General features: G+C 48.5%; 1 protein-coding gene across 2 annotated transcripts in view; it reads right to left on the bottom strand.

Annotated features, from left to right (window-relative positions):
• The window catches only part of ADCY8 (adenylate cyclase 8), a gene marked incomplete at its 5' end in the record, with an annotated part of 132,988 nt that overhangs the window by 22,719 nt on the left and 94,582 nt on the right, over positions 1-15,687 (bottom strand). The window contains 4 exons of one of the 2 annotated variants that reach the window (XM_081111302.1): positions 1,728-1,900; positions 8,852-8,941; positions 11,031-11,232; positions 15,508-15,608. In XM_081111302.1, the coding sequence (XP_080967428.1) occupies positions 1,728-1,900; positions 8,852-8,941; positions 11,031-11,232; positions 15,508-15,608 (566 nt within the window). The remainder of the gene's footprint in view (positions 1-1,727; positions 1,901-8,851; positions 8,942-11,030; positions 11,233-15,507; positions 15,609-15,687) is intronic. The other variant, XM_081111303.1, reaches the window with a different exon arrangement.

Genomic DNA, 15,687 nt, shown 5'->3' with positions numbered 1-15,687 from the left:
GAGTTAGGGTGAGAAGTAAATGTCACATGTCAAGTTTGAGGCCATAGTCAGTGAGCAGGTGAAAGTGCTCAGATCTACTGGAGCTGTTCACTACCACCAATGCTGAAGTGAAGAGGGTTGGACTGTGAGCCCCATATTATCATCCAGCATTTTAGGACTAGGATTCATTCATTCATTCATTCATTCATTTCTTCACTCATAGTCACTACAGTGCTTATTTTGGGGGGAGCAATAGGGATATTTTAGTACCACTCTTTTCTCCATGTCACTTAATTCTTTGGCCCCTGAAGTTTGAGGACTCCTGAAAAAATAACTAATGATATGAGCTTTGTACTCATGCAGACCCAGGTTCCAATCTCAGCTCTGTTAATGACCAGTTGTTTGACCTTGGGCAAGACACTCTATACCTCTGAGCTTCAGTTTACTGCCCATTGTGAAAGACTCTGATAGCATTTACCTGCGTAACTGGAGGAGTACATGAGCAAATCTTGGTGATGTGCTGGGCATGGTGTATGGCCCGTGTCTCCCTCCCTCTCTCCACCCCATAAAGCTCCCAGCTCATGATCTTGCTCCTGGTAGTGGTGCTTTAAAAAATCACTGGTTCACCCGGCTTAGTTTGAATGGGAAATGTCATTTGTTCAGCTCCCCCTAAATGCATCCCAAACTCCTGCTCTGCTGCCACTTCTAATATCCTTTTCTTTGTGATGCAGATACTTTTTTTAAGCTGAAGAATTTATCACTTAAAACGTGCTTTCAAGAGGAAACATAAATACCTCTTGAATCATTCAGAAAGCAGCGATGCCTAGGTCAAATTCAGAGGAAAAGTAAAAGGAAATTGTGCGTGGGCTTTGAGTCTTTCTGATGTCCTTCAGATGGAAAAAAATGGCCTGAGTAGAGACTGCAGAAGATGCATAGTAAGTCAGCCAGGTCAAGGGACATCCAGAAAGAATTGTGATTTGAATTCAGAAGAAAAATATTTTTGTAGCTTCTATGGTTATAGGCTGGAACCATACAAAATTAGAATACTTTGCTTGATATTCGGTGGTAGACTAAAACTAAGAACATTTTAACTAATTTATTTGTATTAATAAAATAATTGAATTAATACTACCACCTCCCTATGTTAATAGAAAAGAACATAAGTGAAAGCACATGTGGGGTAATGTCATTTTCAGGGCAATAACAATCTTTAGAGACATCATATCAGATTTCTCATAAAAATTAGTATTTAATTTGAGTGTTTACTCATTATAGAAATATTTATGCCAATTGTGAATTTGGAAGCGGATAAAAATTCACAAATAAAACAATAAAAATTGTCCTTAAGCCTACCATCCAGAGAAAACAATAGTTAATATTTTGGGGGTCCATTAAGTGAACAATGTCCACTATTATTAACATTGCTACAGTCAAATTATAATCAGATCCTACAAGTGTGGGATCTGTTAAAGGTGAAAGAGTCGTAAATTATTAGGTTAAGAGGAGACTTGAGCTGTGATTCAATCCAAACTTTAACTCAGTAATTAATCTGTAATTAGTATAAATGATGAAACTGAAAACTAGAGATTTTGCCTAGACTTGTAAGCTAGAGAGCCCCTCAGCTGAGAAATACACTGGTCTTCAAACGGTCCCCAGGTTTCCCTAACTCCACCTCCATCATTTTCCCAGTGGCTCTAGTTCCCACAGGAAGCTGGGCACTTTCTGAACACGCGATGGTGGGCACTTACTCTCCACTGTGGTTCAGGTCGTCATAGCGCAGGAAGAGACCTGAGTAGATGGTCTCGGTCAGCAGGGCGTAGATGGCGATCATAATGAGCAGCACGGCCAGCTTCAGGACAGAGTTGAGTCGGAGGAAAACCGCACAGGTCACCATGGCCAGCACGCCCGTGAAGACGAAGTACTGGAAGCAGAGAATGTCGGTGGTCAGGCTCAGTGGGACGGTGGGCGTTCACTGTCCCGCTCACGGATGCCAGTAGGTCTCCTTGTACAGAGGTTTGCTGAGCGTCTCCATTTGGAGGTCTCAGCCATCCTCAATTCAGCAGCTCCACATTGAACTCATCATTTCATTACCACCTCCCCAAGACTCTGTTCCCTGTTTTGGGGGGGACTTTACACACCATCCCTTAAGCCAGAAACCTTGATCTCATCTTTGTGCCTTCCTTTTCCCCACATTCCACAGCCAGGTCATCCTAAGTTAGAAACCACTTCCTCCCTGGATCTCGCATCCAGCCAGCTTTCTCCTTCCACCTGCTTCTGTTTAGTTCTCACCTACAGTTTTGGAGCAGTGTTCTGGCAGCTTTGCCTGCTTCCTGCCCCCAGGCCCCCCGAATGCAGACTGTCATTCTACCCAGTGTTTCTAAAGCGCAGACTGGATCATGTCACTCCTTAACTTGAAGCCCCTTTATTGCTCCCCATTCCTTCCAAGTCTCTTCTCCTTTCTGAACAGCAAAGCTCTCCAGGCCTCATACCGCGGATGCCCTTGCACTTTCCGAGCCCCGATGTGTGGCCCAGCCTCACTGGTGACCAGCTGTTCGCCTGCTCTCCCAGGCCTCAGTGCTTTGTACGCCCTGTGTGCTGTCGCTCAGATTTCATCCAGGCGACCGAGCCGAACTCCTCTGACAAACTCAGTGTCCTCTCTGAGAAGCTTTCCTGCACATCTCCAGGTGCTTCTGGGTACGGCCTCATTCCTGCACAGCGCCCTTTCTAGCCCAGCGTAACATCTGTCCCCTGTATTAGAAATGCTGTTCAGATGGCCAGTTTAGAGCCACTCAGTGGCTGGATGATTCCAGGGGCTCCCATCTATTAGTCTGCCCAGCCGATTTCAGCTTCTGTAGGAAGCTCCTCAGTCTGTTTCTCTGACAGAAGTACCCCGCTATCGCATTTGGGATGGTTGGTTTAGATTCTGACTATTCGGTGGGGAAAAGAACCAGACCTGGTGGAAGTACTTGGCTCTTGGCACCCACTTTCTCTTATAATTTTCACAATAACATCAGTCAAGATGAGAATCATAATTTCCACTTTGCAGGTGAAGAAACGGAGGCTCACAGAGCTTAAGTAAATTGTTTAACTTCTCTTAGCTAGAAAGTGACACACGAACACCTCGATACGACCTGTCCTTGTAAAGGTGACCCTGGCAAGTACACTGGGCTTGGCCATTTCTAAAGTCCATTCCTGTCTTGCTATACTCGGCTCTTTATAACAACTTGTCTTTTCCCTCCTACTACATGGAGAGGCTATTTCTGTATGAGCCAAGGAGATAGGTAAGAATTTCCAGAAATTCCCTGAGAAACTACTGAACACATGTTTATTGACTTCTTAAAGCAGACTGACTCATTCATGTATACTTGTCAGAAATGTTGATATAAAACAATGTGGACAGCACCCTGACTGAGTTCCCAATGGGGGCGAAGGCCTCTGCCTTTAGGGTGCACGGGATGGACTCAGAAATGAACGACTGTCCCTACTCTCAAGAAGCCCAGGGCCTGGGGCGTCCTTTATCCTCGTCTCTTCCTTTCCCAACCAATCCAGTTATGTCCTCATCTCAGATGGAGTGAATAAGCTTTCTTCACTTCTCCAAGGTCTTCCCTGGCCAGGCTTGCAGGGAACTCATTTTGATACATTTGTGCAGGAAGCTGCGAGTGAAGTGAGCAGGTGAGAAGTTCATTCTCGTGTGTTTTCTCCATCCAGAGAAACTCCCAAGATCTTCCATTTTCCCAAATGGAGGAAAGAGGAGTAGATCCGAGGGTCCTTGTTACCTGCATCACGTGAAGGGTTGCCCATGGCTTTGCCAATGCCAGTTATGCATCACTTACTAGGTCAAAAGTCATCAAAATGATCATGCCCTTAAGCAAAACGTTATTAAAAATTTTAAATGCAGTGAGTATTTATGGAGTGCGTGCTGTAGTCAAGGCATGGTGGTAGGTTCTGGGAATTCAAAGCTAAGAGGAAGCCAGGCCTAATAAGTGAAGCAGGCACGGAAATGCCAACAGTACTTCACTGTGGAAAATGTTCTGGCAGCAATGGGAGCTTGTGTGATGGGGACATAGAGAGAGGAGAAGAAGTAAGAACTAAAATTATAATAGAAATAAATTTAAATAAATATTTATTGGGTATGCATTCTGTGCCAGGCCTCCATGAATGACCTTATACACTTCGTCTTACTTAATTTTTAAAATGGCCCAAGGACAGATGCTCAGGGTAATTCTTGCACACTGCCCAGCAAGGCCCTTCTGATGATGCTGCCCAATGCCCCTGAATTACAAGGCTTTTCAGTCTGGCTGGAAGGGAGAAAAAACACACAAAACAGCCCCTTTCCAGCACTGTGTGAGCCCCAGGCACGGATCCTTCCAGATGGCTCTCCCCCAAGCACCAGGTGGTTCCCTCACCTGCACTGGTGGAACCCTTTGTGGATCCCAGGGTTCCTCTGTGCAGCTCTCTTCCCTCTGTCCTGCAAACTCTAGCCCCTTGGCCTCCCCAGGCTCTCAGCTCCGTCTTCCCAAATCAGGTTCCACCTGGGTTTTCCCAGCCTGAGCCACAGCCTGAAAGCTGGCCTACAGCAGCCACACAGCTCAGGAACCACCGGGCTCATTCCATGGGTTTCCGGCTTCTCTGGGGTCACTGTCTGACGCCCAGTTTGTTTGCTTTTAGTAGTTCAGGTGCGAAGGTAAAATATCTCTCTGCTACTTCATTTGAAATAGACCTCCCCCCCCCCCCTTCTACTGTATGCACTGTATGCATTTTATTTTTTAAAAAATTTATCTTTATTGTTGAAAGTAATACAGATGTGCCCTTTTCCCCCCATTGTCCCCTTCTAGCTGCCCTCCCCCCCCCCGCCCCCGGCCCCAGGCCTTCACTACACTATTGTCTGTGTCCATAGGTTATGCATATATGCATACAAGTTCTTTGGTTGATCTCTTCCCACCCACCCACCCCCTCCTTCCCCCTGAGATTTGACAGTCTGTTCCATGCTTCTGTGTCTCTGGATCTGTTTTGTTTATCAGTTTATTTTGTTCATTAGATTCCACATGTGAGTGAGACCATGTGATACTTGTCTTTCTCTGACTGGCTTATTTCGTGTTTTTTCTTAGTGTGTGTGTGTTATTTTGTTTTGTTTTTGTTTTAGAAGAATTACTAAGCACACACTGTGGGCTCTGTCCCTTGAGTAATCTTGAATAACTATAAATATTGTCAGTTGTCCTCAAAGCAGTTTATAAATGTGACGGGCTCGGAAGAATGTTCTAGGCAGATAAATACATTGCAGAAAGGACCGAGTGTGAGTTCGAAGATGATGCCAGAGGGTCTGTGAAATGGCAGGAAGAGGCCTGAAGGGACTGGGTCCTCCAGAGAATGCCCTTTGGCAAAGGGGGGGTTGAAGGCTGGGTGGGACCCGAAAGCATGGAAAGGAAATGGGAGAAAAGCACCAGGATGTGAAGACACAGGTAATTACACTCCCGGGGGCCTATAAAACGACAGACAGCTCCGAATGCTCTCGCAATATAGTTAGCTGTTTATCCGGATCTGCCGGAGCCTGTAATCAAGGGCCTGCATTCTAAGATGGTCTTCCCATCAAACCGCCTGAGAACTGCCTTCAGGCGCCTGAGATAATGACATGGTGGGTTTGTGCATATGATTTGCATTCACTTTGCAGACCTATGTCTCTCTGCTGCCCCCTCGGCTACTTCTCCACTCACAGTTGGCACATGGCTTTCTTGGCTGTCATTTCCTGCATCTTCACTTCTGTTTCAGTAATTGGCAAGCTACAGTTCAGAATGAAATTCTACTTTGCACTATAATTGTAACAACCTCTTTTGTTTATATCACATCATCCAGTTTAATAACACGCCTTTGGACTGAGTATCATTTCTCATGGGATCAGAGGTCAGAGACAAAGATGAGGAAACAGTGCTCAGAGAGATGAAGCAATTTGCTTGGGGACACACTGTGAGGGGTGGGAAGGGGTGTGTAGATGAAGCCTTTTAGAAGGTCTGAATGTCTGATTCCTTCCAGTTTGCTAGACAAATCCTTAGGTAGGGAGCCACAGCCACAGACATCAGGATGGCAAGTGGTGGGGCAAACTGGGTCGTATAGTAGCTGGGGATGGACACAGCCCAGCTGCCCATCTTTTTGACCAGTGGGATTCCTGCACCAGAGAGAGATCAGTAGCTGGCATCAGTATATGGTCTCTAAAGAGCCAGGCTGTAAATATTGTTGGCCTAGTGGACCACACCATCTCTGTTGTGATTACTCAACTCTGCCATTGTCCTATAGAAGCAGCCATAGAAAATTGGTAAGAAATGGGTGCGGCTGTGCCCATTTGTAAATTTTATTTACAAAACAGATGGCTGGCAGAGTCTGACCCTGAACAAGGTGATTCTTTGGTTGTGGAAGGACAGTATGAAACTCTGATTTGTTTATTTTATCTCACTTTTTAACATTCTTGTTTTTGAGTATGTTTCATAGTGCACATGATATGTCAGCACTGATACAGGTGTGTCACTTGTAGTAAACATGTTTGGGCAGTACAGGCTCAGAAGCTTGTACTAGAGGTGATAAATCAATCACAGCTGACATTTAATGAGCAGATCCTTTGGGTCAGGCATTGCTCTAAACATGTTACATGCATGAATTTACTTAATCCTCACAGCCACCCATGAGGAAGGGACTACTTTCACCCTCCCTTTACAGATAAAGAAACTGAGGCACAGAGATGAAGCTATGTGATCCAAAAGCCTACGCACCATGAGTGCTGTGGTCCTGAGTTTGGGAGTTCAGGTTTGGGGCCCAGAGTATGTAGTGTTGGTTTAGAACAGGGGTGAGCAATGTCTGGCCCAAGGACCGTGTAAGGCCCACAAAATCGTGTGGTCTGGCCCTGCCAAGGCATTAGGATTGAGTTAATTAAATGTTTAACCAGATATAGCAAGATTTTTAAGTTCATAATTTTGTATGACTTGCAAATGATGTTATAATATCCATATGGCCCTTGACAGAGAAAAGGTCCCCCCCCTCCCCAACTGCTGGTCAAGAATGACACGGAAGCCCAGATTAAATAGTTCATGAACATCCACTCATGTCAGACGTCATGTTAGAAACGCAGCATTTGCTAGCTCCTCTAGGTAGTCGCCATGAGAACGTGCTGTTCCTTAACTCCACAATAGCCACGTGAAGAAGCTATTATTTTTCCCGCTGTATAGACAAGGAAGCTGAGGTTCAGAGAGAGTAAGAATTGATTCAAGATTCTGCTGCTAGCAAGTGAAGAGGCTCTGTTGGGAGTGAGATCCAGCTTCTGCCTAGCTCTGAATATCCGACTCTTGGCCAACTCACTGCCTCTTGGGTCCCTCAAGTCCTCCACATTCTTGGGGTGTTGGTGTCTCAAGGAGTCCATGACCTCAGAGCTCACTCATTACTTGGTGGAGGGAGTCCCAGAGCACGTGGTCTGTCCTGTGCAGCCCTGAACTTCCTTAACATGAGCCTAGTTTTTCCCTAGGGATTGAGCCTGGGTTCAGACGTATGGGCTCAGGATATGCCAGACATGGTTTGCATTGCAGTAGCGAGTCTTGATAACTGAGATAGGAAGAGGAGGATGGAAAGAAGGAAGGATGGAAAGGAGTGAGGAAGAATGGGAGTCAGGCAGGATTGGCACTGAGCAAGGTACTTTCTAAGCTTTCGTTTCATTATCTATAAAGTGGAGGTGGTCACAGCCTCTACCCCAGACATCTTGACTCAATGATGTTCTGCATATCAAGTAGATAGATGCTCTGCACCTGGGGAGCGGGGCGAGGCTTTCTCTTCTTTGCAGACATTTCTCACACGCATTCTGGGGCCTAGGTGAGACACAGAGAGCCTTTCTTCCACCCACATGGTGGAGAGAGTCTTAGAGAACAAGAGTCCACTTACTGTCCTCAGAGTATGGCGTTGGCTGGGGTCTGCTGGGACCCCTAGCTATCCTCCCTTTTGGCCCAGGACTTCTGTCCTAACGTGTAAAGGTCTAGGCGATGACTAGTGGAGCCTAAGCTTGTCCTTTGCCTGGCCCCATAGGTTGACCCTGATACCCAGGACCAGACCAGTGGCTCTGTCACCAAGAGAGGGTCAGACTTATATTACGGTGGTGGGGGTGATGTCAGGACACCTCCTGACCCTGTCTACACCTCCATGTACCGTCTACACCACTTTTATTTAAGTTTAGTTGTGTTCTGCTTTTGTGAGTCACTAGCTCCTTCTTCCTCTCTCCCTCCCTTCCTTCCTCCTTTCCTTCCTTCCTTCCTTCCTTCCTTCCTTCCTTCCTTCCTTCCTTCCTTCCCTACCTTCTCTGCTCCTTTCCTTCTATCTCCCTCCCTTCCTTCCATCCGTCTGTCCGTCCGTCCATCCATCCATCCATCCATCCATCCATCCATCCATCCATCTTTCCAGCTTTCCTTTTCCAATACAGCAAACACCCTTTGAGCAGTAACTCCGTGCTCTGTCTTCTATTAATGACTGGGCACCTCTGCTTTAGGATCTTAAGATGAGTCGGTGGAAATGAATAGGGGAGGAGGAGACAGAGGGGAAGAGAGAAATGAGTAGAGGGAAAGGTGAAGAGGGAAGACATGGAGGAGAAGGAAGAGGAAGGGAGACATGGGGAAAGGGCAGCAATGGGAAAGAGGCGGAGGAGGGAGCAGGAAGAGAAAGGGGACAGCAGAGGAGACAAGGAGAGAAGGGAAGGCAGAGAAGCAGAAGAAGGACAAAGAAGGAGGAAGAGGCAGAAGAAGGAAACAGGCCTCCGGTGCCCTTGGAGGCCCTTCCCCAGTCCTGCGTGGTTGGAGCTGGTGGAGATGTCTAGGCCCAGGTCTTGCCCAGGGGGCTTGTGAATAAATACCTCTGGGTAGGAGCAGATATCTGTAAACACAGCTGAGGAATTGAAAGTCAGGTTCTTCAAGGGTATCGACTTGTCAAAATCACACCACAGCTGCGGATTAAAAAAAAAAAGAACAACAACAAAAAAACAAAAAACACAGGAACAACAAAGTCAGTGTGAGTGCTGGAAAAGGCGTCCTGTGCTATGGGCGCTGGGCTTCAGCAAGAGCCTGGGGCGGACCAGGCCCGAGGGGCATCACTGTGCCTGGCAGTGCCAGCGGGGGTCTTCTCTTTCACTTTAAAGAAAGCACTGGCTCAGAAGGGCATTGGCCACCCAGTGAGGACGGGGGGAAGACTGCTCCGTGGCCCCATCACGGAGGGTCACGGGGGTGCCCGGGGGCTCAGAAGAGAGCAGCTGGGTGGCAGGAGAGGCCTGGGTGTGCTCACAGCCTGTCTCCACCTCAGCAGCTGGGAGGTGTTAAGGGACCCGAGGGGCACATGTTCCATACAGACTCTTAGCACTGGGGTGGCGGGAAATTCGGAGCCCAGACATTTTGCAGGTGATGTTCATGGTGCTCAGAAAAGAACAGCTACCATTGGCTGAATACCTCCTCTGTGCCAGACACTTGGTACAAAAACTCCCTCACAATCCCCGTGTGATGCTGCTGCTCTTTTTATCCCCATTTACAACTGAAAAATAGGAAACTCTGAGAAGGAAAGTAACTTGTCCAGGGTCACCGAGCTGATAAGCGGTGGAGCTTAGATTTGAACGCAGGTCTATCTGACTCCAACGCCTCAGAACCTCCACCCACACCGCTGTGGCATGGCTGGCCCCAAGGGTAACCCTGACCTTGAGTCTCGGGACTTATTGCCCAATTCTGCACCCCAGAGGTATCTGATTTGTCAAGACTAAGGTCCAAGCTACAACTCTGCGTTCTGTGATCAATGGTCCTATGCACGTCCACGTTCAAGTACCACAACCTCACATCAAATACTCATGTGGCGCTGAATTTAATTAGACTATGATTCCCCTTTTCTTTATCCCATCGAGTCCTTTATTTCAAGGCCAGCCATAGAGCTTGAGCAGCATAGACTCTAAGTAAATACTAGGCCAAGTTGCACAACACATTTCAGGTCATATAATCCTCTACTCATTTTCCTCATTCCTCTGTCTCCTCCTTGCCTATTCATTTCCCCCAGCTCATCTTAAAATCTTGAAGCAGGTGTGTCCATGCCTGAACTCGTGGATGCCCTCCTCAGACTCAAGGGGCCCGGTGATGGTTTCAGTCACCAGATGACGCCTCCATTAGCCTCTCTCCACATGCCAAGTTCAAACCCTGGGATCAGACAGACCACTCCTACCCTCCACTCTGTCCCTAAGTCATAGACAACGCAGGCTGCTTGTATTTACACAGACAATGCTTACAGCTGTCGTTACCATTCTACTGAGAAAATGAAATCATTGACACATGGGTCACCGAACTAAAAACAATGATAAACATGGCAGTTGGAGATTCATTGGAGTTCGATGTGTCACATCCAATAGGAGCTTTTAGAAAACCACAGGCAAGATGCTTAACCTTCCTGAGATGCGGTTTCCTCATCCATTAGGTGGGAACGGTAATACCTACCTGTAGCCCACAGTGGATGCTCAGTAAACGACAGCTACTGATCCCCATGGCCCCGCTCCCATCCCCAGAGATACCATTCAGCAGATGAGAATGAGCATGAGTCATGGAGTCAGACAGACCGTATTAACAAGTTATTTCATGTCTCTGAGCCTCAGTTTCCTCAGCCATAAAGTGGGGATAATGAGACTTACCTCACGGGGTTTAGTGAGGATTAAATATGAAAATCGCACTGTGCACGGCTCCTCCTTCAGTGCGTGGCACACAGCAGGGGGTACTTCCTACACGGTGCCTGACTGACCCCTGCCGTCGAGGAGCCAGTGACAGGGCAGGAACTGCAGGGAGGTTGGAGGCCTTTGCAGCACAAAACTTCTCCCGCTGGAACTGCCCAGTGAAATGCCCGGCTCTGGCAGTAGCCGCACCGTTGTGCTCTGTCCCTAAGCTTGGGGCTGGACCAGGCACGAAGGTAACTGATGTGGAGGGAGGCAATGCAAGACGCTGCAGCAGCTCCACAAACCCTGGGCCCCCGAGAGCATCCCGGACACTGGAGTGGGGCGGGCCTGGGATGCTTACGATATTGAGGATGGCGCCCAGGAAATTGATCAGGATGGATGCGAAGATGATGACGTTCCGGGCCAAATAGGTCTCGTTGATCCAGCAGCAAGTCTTCCGCAGGACGAGTGGCAAACACTTGTAATCCTCCGCCGTGGTGATGAGGACCAGAGCCGCATGCAGCATGATCAGGATGGAGAACTGGATGGCCATTGGCATAGCCCTGCAGGGAAACACAGCTGGGTCACGTGGCTTCCATCCTCTTATTTCCCATTGGCTGGGTGATGCTGTCAGTCACATCCATGATTGCCCTTCCCACCCTTGGTTCCAATATTTCCTCTAAATCTCTACTTGTTTTTAGAAACACGCTATGGCAGGAAACATTTATTGTATCCATTCTTTTTTTAAAATATATTTTCATTGATTTCAGGGAAGAGATAGAAGCATCAGTGACGAGAGAGAATCATTAATTAGCTGCCTCCTGCACACCCCACACGGGATTGAGCGGGCAACCCGAGCATGTGCCCTGACCGGAAATCCAACCCTGACTTCCTGGTTCATAGGTCAGCGCTCAGCCACTAAGTCATGCCAGTCGGGCTTATTGTATCTGTTCTTAGCATATTCTTTTGATTGAGAAACTTTGCAATGAACATCAACCACTTGGCTTGATGTCGCACTGCTGCTCAATTTCTGCACTTCCTTTGTTATTCATCGTTCTCACTAGGCCAGCGGCTGCCAAGGCAACACGACACTGGGATCTTACCTCACAACTCTGGCTGTCGGGGGGACCCACATGCCCTTTCCCCTTCAAGGCGGGTTTTATAAAACACGTTCCCTCTCCATCTGCTCTGATGCCAAGAACCGAACCTGGCACCTGGTCCAAGTTGCTCAGCTTGGGAGTGATCACCAAGTTTTGCATGGCATGTGCTGTGTGCCATTTAGTACGTGGGTGAGGATACAGTTGAGACGTGAGTACAGTCCTTGAGACGTGAATACATCCTTGCCCAAGGCTTCAACATCACTCCCAACTCTACATCCTGAGCTCAGGCTCTCACCAAAGCTCTTGCCGTGGCAGTTCCTGTCTAGTGGGTACCTCTGCTGGGTGTCAGGCTGCTCCTAGCCACTCAGTTTCTCTAAAACCCCATCTCTGGAGGTGTCTTTGACTGCTTCCTCTCCGTGGCAAAGGCAACTTAGGGAATGTGGTCCAAACGGCAGGGTAGTGGGGGTACAGGGCGTCATGACAACCGGGGGTAAGGCCTTTACAAGGAGGGAGTAGCCAGACCTCAGCTGCCTCTGCCCGGCCAGCATCAGAGAGGCTGGGAAGTGTGGCTCCAGCCCAGCTCTCCCTGTGGGAGGTTTTGTTCTTTTCATTCTTTTTAAATACGGCACAGTTTTGATATTTGGACTACCCTGGCAGGGAATCTGCAGGAGTTTTAGGTAAGAATGGAAGGTCTTTGCGGCAGTGGGTTCCCAGAGGGCTCCAGGCAGATGGGAAATTCCCCCAAACCCGCTGGTAACACACCATTCGTCCTGGGCCCCAGGGGGAGGCGATGAAGGAGAAAGCCGGCGGATCGCTGTGTCAGGCCATCCCAGGGGAGAGGACGTCCAAGGCTATTGTGTCTCATCATGTGAGGAAGCCACGGAGAATATGAACATCTTGTGTTAAGCCAACCAGGCAAAGGTGGCTAGAGAGCTGCCCAGTTCTGTGACCTCCAGCTCCAGCATCTGAAATCTCTGTGGGCTGCCTTTCCTCTCTGTCTCTCTCTCATCTCTCTGCCCCTCCCCTTCCCATCCATAGGCAACAGTCAAGCCCAGGCCCTCCGTGCTGAGCGCAGTCTGCCTGCTTTCCCCCAGTGCGCTGGGGCTCCCTCTCCTGGGGGAATGCCTGCGCGGCCTCCAAGCTTCAGCTTTTCTCTGGATTCTTCCCCGACCCCTGGCATAGGGCTGAGAACATGGACGGTGCTCAATAAACACTCACTGATGGAGCTTCCAGTGGGGAGCTGAGGCTGTTCCTCCCCTCACCAGCCTTCAGGGGAAGAGTTCCACCCACCCTCCCAGCCCCTCTGGCTACCCCCCTGCTGCCCCCTCCTTCCTCCTGAAAGACAAGGTCGCTGTTAAATGTCAGTGTGCATGTGAATTCAGACGCAGGTCCCCTCCTCCTCCTAGGCCAGTGGTCGGCAAACTCATTAGTCAACAGAGCCAAATATCAACAGTACAACGATTGAGATTTCTTTTGAGAGCCAAACTTTTTAAACTTAAACTATATAGGTAGGTACATTGTTATTAACTTAATTAGGGTACTCCTAAGGCTTAGGAAGAGCCACACTCAAGGGGCCGAAGAGCCGCATGTGGCTCGCGAGCCGCAGTTTGCCGACCACTGTGACCTAGACTCACTGGGAGGGCCTGGAAGCCACAGCCTTGACCTCCCCTGTGGGAAGAAGTCTGGTTATCTCTTCTCTTTGCCATCTCTCCCCAGGCAGGGAACTCAGGTCGCCCCAGGAAGTCCCATCCCCTTCATTCGTTGGCATTGGGGTGGGTGGGCGGGGGTGCCTTGCATTGACCTTTCCCACCATCACAGCAGGGAGACCCCACACTGGAGTTGGAGGGGAGAATGGAGAGGCAGAGATCGAGCTGAGAGATTCAGAGCAAACACCATGTGCTTTCCTCTCCTGATTGTAACACATTCTGTGTTCCAGCTTTCACCATCGCTCTGCTTCAGCAAAGCCAGCGCTGTCTTGGGACTTTATGAAGCGGATGTTTGTTGCCCACGTAGCTATTGTGCTTTCGTGTATACTTTGGTGGGGTGTCAGGTGTACTGGAGGGCCGTGGGCTGTATTTGCCTAGAGAACCACCTGAGTGAGTCCCTAACAGAGTTTTAAGCGATCAGCACTTCCTGCTGGGCTTTCTGGATAAAGGAAAGGGAGATGCTACAGACTGAATGTTTGTGTTCCCCAAAGCTGATATGTTGAATCCTGTAGCCCAGTGTGATGGTGTTTAAGTTGAGGCCTTTGAGAGGTGATTAGGTCATGAAGGTGGAGCCCTCAGCAATGGGGTTAGTGCCCTTAAAAGGAGAGCTCCCTCGTCCATTCTGCCACGAGCAAGTGGAAGATGCAGGTAGCTCTGTGTGAACCAGGAAGAGAGACCTCACCAGACACTGGATCAGCCAGCACAGCACTTGACCTTGGACTTCCAGCCTCCAGATTGTGAGAAACAAATTTCTAGTGTTTATAAGCTGCCCAGTCTGTGGCATTTTTTAAAATAACAGCCTGAACTGACTAAGACAGGAGGTGAGAGGCAGGTATATGGTCCCGCAGCAAGAGCTAAGCCTTAGGCAGGGTAACTCACTCTTCTGAGTATAAGTTTTCAAGGTGCAAAACTGGGGTTTTTTAAGCTCACCTCTTAAAGGAGGTTCACCTGCTAAAGTAGTCATGCAGTGAAATGGTTTGCACATAAGAACTCAAAGAAAGGTTATTCTGTGTCTCTGTTCATGGTGAAATTCAGGAAACCAAAGACGGTTTCAGGATCTATGGGAAGAGGATTAGTGACAAGAGAGGCTTCCTACTCGAGGCACTAGCATTGCATGTTAAATGCCTCTGGAGGTCCCTGCCACAGCTCCTCGGCATCCATTCATATCTACACAAAAACATGGTAACGCCAGGGTGTAATTTTTATCTAATCATAGAGCTCCTCAGGCACCCAGGGGCCCCGAGTTTGCTTTTGCATGGGTGGTGTACGGAAGAGGTGAGGAAACCTTTCATTTCTGAAACTGAGTCTGAAAAGGAATGACAAGGGATGTGCAAGCAGCTCTGTCCAATCCTTCCTCGACACGGTGTTCTAATTGCTCTCTGCAGTCTGTCTGTAAACAGGCCTGGGTTAGTATCACGATCGGATGTTTGCTGGGGAGGCAGGCATCGGTGGGGATGAGTGGACATCCAATAGCTGTTGTGGTGCAGTGGGAAACAGAGACCCAGGTAGTACTGATCCGTGACACACCCTTTAGAACCTGCAAAGAGCCTAGGAGGCCAAGGCTCCCTTGATCCTATTAGCAACCCTGTGAGGAAGGCATTCTTAGCATTTCGATGGATGGAAACTATGGCCCAGAAAGGGGAGTGGGGCCAGAATTGATCAAATGGCTCATTAAGTTCGGACATCAGCCCTGGGACATTGGCACTGTTATTCCCCTTTTATAGATGAGAAAACCGATCGAGCTGTTATACTCACTTGCTGCCTTCATGGGTGATGTCACATAAGAGGGAGGCCTATGTGGATTTCGGTCCTTGTGTTTGTTAAGATCGGGGGAGGGCCTCTGGCCTTGGCAGAAGGATGAGCTTATAAGCAGAGGAAGACCACAGAAGAGACACTGATATCGCCACCCATGCGTCCTGGATCCCGGGATTTTAAATTCTGACCCCTTGCAAAGGTCGGCTGGCTGGCCCAGGCCAGGGACCATAGGCTCGAGAAGAGCTCTCCCCTGCCCACTGTGTCCTTGCGCATTTACCTTGAAGAAGGAAGCAAGCTCTGTATTGCCGTGATAAACAGAAGAACGATGAACGCACACACCAAGTTTGACTTGAACACTTCGTCCCTCATTTGAGAATACTGTGATCAAAAAAGAAGGAGAAATTACTTTCTAGCACAGTTGGGTGTTTGCAAGAGTTCAGTTTCACCAGTGTTTGGA

This window comes from Myotis nattereri (genome assembly GCF_964212035.1).
Source record: "Myotis nattereri genome assembly, chromosome: 17".
Classification (NCBI taxonomy): Eukaryota; Metazoa; Chordata; class Mammalia; order Chiroptera; family Vespertilionidae; genus Myotis; species Myotis nattereri.
The sequence above is the reverse complement of the archived record's forward strand: the minus strand, read 5'-3'. Positions and strand labels throughout refer to the sequence as shown.